This window comes from Lipotes vexillifer, unplaced genomic scaffold, assembly GCF_000442215.2.
Source record: "Lipotes vexillifer unplaced genomic scaffold, Lipotes_vexillifer_v1.1 scaffold567, whole genome shotgun sequence".
NCBI classification, from domain to species: Eukaryota; Metazoa; Chordata; class Mammalia; order Artiodactyla; family Lipotidae; genus Lipotes; species Lipotes vexillifer.
Genome location: NW_006776652.1, coordinates 1652111 through 1659833, shown reverse-complemented (window position 1 = coordinate 1659833; position 7723 = coordinate 1652111). Strand labels below are relative to the sequence as shown.

Genomic DNA, 7723 nt, shown 5'->3' with positions numbered 1-7723 from the left:
AACATTCATGTGCAGGCTTCTGTGTGGACAAAAGTTGTAAACTCATTTAGGCAGATACCAAGCAGTGTGATTGCTTGATCATGTGATAAAAATGTTTAGTTTTGTAAGAAACTATCGAAGTTTCTTCCAAAGCGGCTATACTATTGCGCATTCCCTCAGGCAATGATAAGTTCATGTTGTTCCACATCCTCACCAGCATTTGGTGGTGTCAGTGCTTTGGATTTTGGCCATTCTAATAGGTGTGCAGTGGTATCTCATTTTAATTTGTAATTCTCTCATGACATATGATGTTGAGCATCAACATATGATGTTCAAGCCCTGGTCTGGGAAGATCCCACATGCCACAGAGCAACTAAGTCCATGCGCCACAACTACTGAGCCTGTGCTCTAGAGAGCCCGCGAGCCACAACCACCGAAGCCCACGCACCTAGAGCCCGCGCACCACAACGAAGAGTAGCCCCCGCTTGTCGCCAACTAGAGAAAGCCTGTGCAGCAACAAAGACCCAATGCAGCCAATAAATAAATAAATAAAAATTTTTAAAAAAGAAATTTATTTTTTTTCATTTTAAAAAATTAAAAAAAAAGAAATTGGATTCTTTCTAGAATGAGTTCAAGAAGCACTGCATCATTTAAGATGGAGTTTCTACATAAATAGAAAAGGACGTAGTGGTGAGGCAAGCAGCCAGGGTGCTTTGGGAAGGTATTCTTAAAGGTTACAGACACACCATGAAGTACATGCAAAGAAGGGCAAAAGCATTAGGAAAAGGTGAGAAGGGAGGGTCACCCTTAGGAGCGGGCTCTCACCTAGGCTAACAGAAATTGTCTGATGGGAAAAGAGATCTTTGAAAACAAGACAAAACACACACACACACACACACACACACACACACACACACAGTTGCCTCATTTGTCCCAGAAGTAAGACTCTTAAGAGTCTTTTCCAAGAAATCTTACTGCCAGATCTCAGTGAAATTACCTGGGTACTAATACTGGAGCTGCATCCAGCATGCCTAGTAGCAAATTAGTAATTTTAACAAGTGTTACAGCTCTACAAAGGAAAAGAACTATATCAATATCATATGTCAATGACATTATTTCAAACACAACTACACATTTATACAAATTTGTTTTTATTTACTTCCAACCCCATGACCCAGTCATTTCACATTAAGACTGAAAAAACAAGACAAGAAAACCAGGAATAAAAAGTGAAATTTTTGTATTATATCCAAGTATTTGTCTTTTCTGATTATATAAGAGAAAACGAGTATTAGGAAATCTAACTTCAAAAGAGAAATTCAAAATGCTTCCAAAGAGAATCAGAGACTGTTAAGCCAAAAACCAGTGATCCAATGTGTCTGATTCCATGGTGTTTAAATCCCAGGTCTCAGCCTTCTGCTGTCCCTCACTCCAAACAGAACTGAAGTGCACTTGAGACCACTGACACCCAGAGCCGCTCCCCCTCTGCCAACGCAATGCCTGCTCAGTTTTCTTCTTCTAAAGATTTCTAAGCTGAAGTTTCTCTTCTCACACACTGTCATATAAAATAGGGATTTCTGCTTCATCCCCTCCCTGCCATCATACCAAAAAATAAATAAATGCAAATTTGAAAAGATTAAATGTAACTGTCTTTTAAAACCCAGGTAAAGCAAGGTATGACTGAATTAGCCCTAAAGGGACTGGAAATTTTTAAACAGGGAAAAATAAACACACAAAAACAGTGCTTCCCCAAAACACTGAAACCCACAGACACAGTGACAACTTTCTAAACTGAAACGTCTGGACTTTGGAAGGAGTGCCATGTTTCCCAAAACCAGCTTCTAGAAATCCTAACATGGATTCAGAAAAACTCCTAACAAAATGAGCCAACAGTCGGGAAGACGGTATTGAGCAAGGGAAATGAGTGATTCAATTTGCAAACATATCAACAGAAAAGGTGACACACTGGGGAGAAAGGGTCAAGAAAAGCTCATGCCCCATCATGAACCTTCCAAGCTGCTGAATTTCACAGGTTCTGATGCTTAATTTTTAAAAAACTGAAACTTACTAAAGATCAGTAACAAGGAGCAAAGCTGTCTTCCTGCCTGAGTGTGTGTATATGTGGCGGGGGGGAGGGAGGTAGGAAGAAATCAACATGGCATGCTATAAAGCAACTGAAATATACAGAAAAAACTGCATTTGGCCTCGCTTAGGAGGCCAAGGAATAGCTAAACACCTCTTTCAAAGCCAGCTCAAGTCACGTGTCATCAACTCAATCCCTAGAGAAGATTAGGTCAGCAAGGGCCTGACTATCCCACCAGCTGGTTTTACTACATGCCTTTCACATTTTCCAGCAATAGGCATATCTTGAAAAACTTTGCCTTCTTGCCTTTCCCAGTTGCCCAAATAAAGTAGCTCTCTACTTTAAGAAACTTGCAAAGACTTCATTCATTATCACCTCTGGCACCAGAAATGGGAACTGCTTATTAGTAAACAGAGTTTGTAAGTGCAATCGCTGCTTCTGTGGGTTTCTACAGCTCAAGTTGGCTTTGGAAGCTCCTAAAGGGTCCCCTGTCTTCACCCACCCCATCTACGCAGTAGCAGACTACCCCCATGTGCTCTACAAAGGCAACGAGACAATTTCTAGCTGATCCTTAGGGTGGAACCTGCTTCTTGGTGATATCAGGTTTAAAAGAGAAAAGAAAAAAAAGATATCTTATTCTACTGGGTTGGTGAAAGGGAAAACACCAACACAAAACCCCTTTCAGTCACTGTTAATCCTGCACAGCTGAGTTCACAGCTGAGTTCAGAAGTCTGATTGCTCTAACCAGCCCATGTCCTGATTGTTCAGTCACAGGAAGAACAGGTTCTCACACAGCTGGATGGCTGGTTCATGATGCAAGATTTGTCCTGACAGGAAAGCTAGCTTGTGGGCATACTTGCAAGGAGCTGGAACTCTAATGGTACCAGGCCAATTCCAGTACATGTGGCACAGTTTGAAAGTCAACCTGTAGGCCAAGAAGAAAACATGATCCTTTTCACTTTTCATCTTCAATTTGGAGCACATTATGTACTTCTGGATGTGTGACACAGCATACTTACCAGCAAACCGAGGACTGAGGAATATATGATGCAACTTTTGGGAATCGTTATTTTTAAGTGGAATTGTATCTATTACCACTATTTGCAAGTCAAGAGGGCATGGGGAAATTCCCACTTTAGGTGCTCCTCTTTTTATATCAAAACAAGGAAAACAGCAAGGAGAACATGCTTTTGTTTTTTGCCTCAAGAAAAAGCTGCAGAAAGGTAAGCACCCCAGCAAAGTATTTATATAATCTGAGCGCAAGAGCAATGCATCTCAAACCTGGCTGTGTGTCATTAGAAGCAGTTTTTAAAAATGCGAATGCCTCAGAATGCTTGGAGTTCGTGAAGCCTGGGTGTATTTTTTGAAAGGTCTCCAAGTAATTTTAGTGTACAAGGATTATCAGTCGCACCTCAAAAGGATACCATTATCATGAAAGGCAAGAAGAAACTCAAGGGGTAAATATTCCTGGCAGTGGGCAGTATTTGTCTTTTCTGATTATATAAGAGAAAATGAGTATTAGGAAATCCAACTTCAAAAGATAAATTCAAAATGCTTCCAAAGAGAATCAGAAAATTATTAAGCCAAAAACCAGTGATCCAGTTTGTCTAATTCAGTGGTTTAAAAATTCCAGATCTTAGCCTTAGCTCCCTGGCCGGAATTATTTACAGGTGAGGAGTAGGTTACTGGTCAGCTCACCTCTGCATATGATCAGGGCTCAGGTTTGCAGTGTTGAGAACACAAACATAATGGGTAGGAATGCCACAACCCTGTCGTACATGATGGGCAAGAAGGTAGAAGTCCACCCTAGAAAGGAAAAAGTACAAAGTAATGGTATAGTTGGATTTGGCCAGAGCTGGAAAAGATCTTGGAGATCATTCTAGCTCCTTCACCTAAGGCTCAGAGAGGTCAAATTACTAGATCAAGGACATACAAGGACCAAACCAGGCTGAGAATTCAGGTCTCCTGACTCAAGAGGCTATTTAAGAATGGTAGTAGAAATGACATCTGTGTGCAGAAGGTTAAGCATGCATAGTCTTAGGAAAAGACTGTATGTTCAATATTATATACTTGAGGTAACAGCTTCATTGTTGGTTCATGTGTTCTTAAATAGTTTTTAAAATTTTACTTTTTAACAGTAAAATCTCTGATTCCATTCCACATCTCTCTAGGCAACCTCCCCATTCCAATACCCAGGGAACAGATAACTTCTCCAACCTATTCTTGTTGAAATACTGTGTCTCGCCCACTTACCACTCACAGCTTGTTACTGTATGATCTACCACAGTTCCGGCGGAGGGAGTCACAAAGTGCTCAGTAGCAGACAGGTACACACTGGTGCTGATTTTCTTCTGAACTACAAATACCACCATCTTGGGATGATAATTCTCAAAAGCTTCAAAACACTTCTGTAGCTGAGGAATCTCATAGCTGGCAACTGTCTTTAGTTGGCCATCAGACACTCCATCACGGTACACCACAATCTTCTCTGGGAGACAGTGGTTCACCTGAAACAACACCCTGCTGAGGTGAACTGTGTGGCCCTGGGGCTAATGACCACAGGCAGAGAAAGGCTCACTCAGCGAACAACCTGGAGACACGGCAGTAGGTCCCTTTCACAGCTGGGCCCAAAGCCATCATGTTGGAAGGGCAGGGAGAAGCAGCTTCTAGTCATTTCTAGACTTCCTCAGAGTAGTAAAACAGGTCTGGTACACCAAAGGTGTTATAAAATATGCAACCAAATAAGCAAGCTCTGAGTCACATATATACGGCTTATATGGAAACGGTGTGAAAAAAAGTTAAAAGGAAGGAAAATTATGGGCTGAATCAATCTTCCTACTACTTGGATTTAACACTAATTACCTGTCTAGGCAAAAAACAAGGTGAACTGCTGCAGAAATTCTAACATATAACTGCACATCCCACAGATCCACCATCCTCACGTTTCTGTGTATCAGCAACATCCAAAGTTGCTGACAAATGAAAGGGGATCCTTTATTAAATATTATCCTACCATCAGGTATAGTGTGAAACATTCCTTTTTTTTTTTTTTAACATTCTTAATATAACTAAGTAAACAGCAGTCCTGGTAAATTGTCCATGGATCCAAATCAAATTAAATGCTGGCTTGAATCAGTTTTGAAAAATAATTTTTCCCCATTTACAGAATATAATTATGTTCTAGTTGTATGTGACTTCAATAATTTTAAAAAATAAGCTGTTTCATTTTAAACTAGAAGTTTTCTTTAAAGTGCTTTGGTTTAGGGACTTCCCTGGCGGTCCAGTGGTTAGGACTCCATGCTTCCACTGCAGGGGGCACGGGTTTGATCCCTAGTTGGTGAACTAAGATCCCACATGCCACGTGGCATGGCCAAAGAAATACATAAATAAATAAAGGGCTTTGGTTTAATTCAGTTAGTGACAGTTTGATTCTGATTTTGGTTCATCCTAGGTTTTTGTTCACAATTCCCCTCAAAACCCTAATTTATCATTGAATTAGATAGGCTTATACTACATATTCTTTATAGGTTACTCTACATGAAAATTTAAGTTTCATTTCAAAGAACACTTTTTAATAATAAATAATCACTTAGCATCTTTTTGGAGTTTAAGTTTAAAATTCAAATATTTTATAAATGTCTCTTTTTTCTGAGACCCCCGCAAGTACTGTATTTACACACGTGATTCATCTTCACATTCCAAGACTGGAATTATTGCCCCAGTTGTACTTTTTGTCTTTATGTTGTTTTTGGCTGTCTAGCACCTATTCCACCTCTTTTGGGTAAGAGCATTTTAAGTGTCCTCCTGCCTCCAACAGGGTACATTGGAATTCGTGCGATTATTAATCAAGGTACCTTCCCCTAATCCAGGGCTTCTCAACCTCAACACTACTGACATGTAGGGCCAGTGAATTCTTTTTATTGGGGGCTGACACTAGAGGATGTTTAGCAGCATTCCTGGCCTCTACCCACTAGATGCCAGTAGCAATCTCTCTCAGTTATAACCAAAAATGTCTCTAGGCTGCCTACTGTGGGAACAAAACTGCCCCAGAAGAACACTCCTCCCTCACTCTGACTCTTCGACAGAGAATAAGAAACACTTGGAGTTTTTCCCTTTGTGGTGGTGCTTCTTCAGGTCCCTGCTTCTGGAACCCTATCCATTTCCCAGCTTGACGCTCAACCTTCTCAACCTTCTCAACGCTCAACCTTCTCTTGATGCTCAATCCTCTGAGACTCTCCATGATCTTACCAATTAATCCCCATTTTGCTAAAGTTAGCACGTTTCTGTGACTTCCCAAAGACCCCTAACTGATATGTTGTGTAAAAGGGTGGGTAACAAAGGCACTTAGACCTGGAAGAAAACCTGATTTCACAGATGAAGAAACAGAGAAGAATTACACTGGGTCTGGGGTCAGGGGACCTGGGACTGAGTCTGAATGTGCTGCTGCTCCCCAGCTATGCTCCTGAAGACTCAGCTTCCTCACTTGAAAAATGGATGTAAATGAGCACCTTACTTTTCTTCTTCTCAGAGTTAAGAGGGATAAAGTGTGTGTATATACGTACATACTTTTTTTAAGCTACACACAAAAGTTGAGAACAAACTAGATCAAGGAAATACAGATATTCTGAAGCACAGGGAAGGGATCTAACAAGATCAATGGAGTGAAAAATAGAATCAAATTCGTCTGAAGTATTCACTGATATTACCTCTTTCTTTAAAATCTGCTAACCAACTATACTGAGTGTGAGACATTATACTTGGCCCTGTGTAAGATTCCAGTAGAAGTGAAAGGCATGATTCCTGTTATTAAGGAGCTTTCAAATCTAATAATAACAGTCAACAATGGTAACTTCTCTAGGTCATCTAGTCCATTCTCCTCATTTCATAAACAATAAGACTATGATCTAGGGGGGTCAAAATATGAGACAAATCACAATACTGAAACATAAACGTTAAATATACATTATTAAATCACTTCAGTACTAGGGTAAATACATGAAACAATAAATTAATGAAAGCAGGACTGTGCTTGTTGGCTTACTATCCCTAGCACTGAATACAACGGTGAGGATCAAGCAGAAAATAAGTATCTGCTGGAAGTCTGAGATGTTCTTTTATGTGTGATTCCATTCATTCACTGAACAAACACTTAATGACCACTAGATATGAGCCACTGTGCTAGCCTCAGAAAATTTAAAAATTATCTTGATACCTTCCAAATATTAGTGGAACTCAAATTAACTCTGGGCAGACAGACACAAAGTAAATACTCTCAATACATTACAAATAACATAACAAAGAATATAAATAAAATGCTATGGGAACAGAGAAGTATAAGACATTTGTTCTCTAGAGGAAAAAGTGAATATTATGCCTCAGTGAAAGAACTAGCAGACAATTCAGTCAGCAAGACAGGTAAAGGATTCCAGGTAGCACTGCAATGTACTGAATACTACAACATGGGTCAACTCTGAAGACATTATGCTAAGTGAAATAAACCAGTCACAAAAAGACAAATACAGTATGATTCCACGTGTATGAGATACTCAGGGTAGTCAAAATCAGAGGCAGGAAGTAGAAGGGTGGCGGCAACCGGCTAGGGGGAGGGCAGCATGGGGAATTAGTTTTATGGGGACAGAGCTTCAGTTTTACAAGATAAAA

General features: G+C 40.1%; 1 protein-coding gene across 2 annotated transcripts in view; it reads right to left on the bottom strand.

Moving 5' to 3' along the window:
- Window positions 1–2541: 2541 nt before the first annotated feature.
- PIWIL2 (piwi like RNA-mediated gene silencing 2) overlaps window positions 2542–7723 on the bottom strand; it is an 87927-nt gene continuing 82745 nt past the window's right edge. The window contains exons 20-22 of one of the 2 annotated variants that reach the window (XM_007450575.1): window positions 4316–4569; window positions 3761–3868; window positions 2542–2987 (exon numbers count right to left, since the gene is read on the bottom strand). In XM_007450575.1, coding sequence (XP_007450637.1) covers window positions 2831–2987; window positions 3761–3868; window positions 4316–4569 — 519 coding nt within the window. In that variant the 3' untranslated portion in view covers window positions 2542–2830. The remainder of the gene's footprint in view (window positions 2988–3760; window positions 3869–4315; window positions 4570–7723) is intronic. The other variant, XM_007450576.1, reaches the window with a different exon arrangement.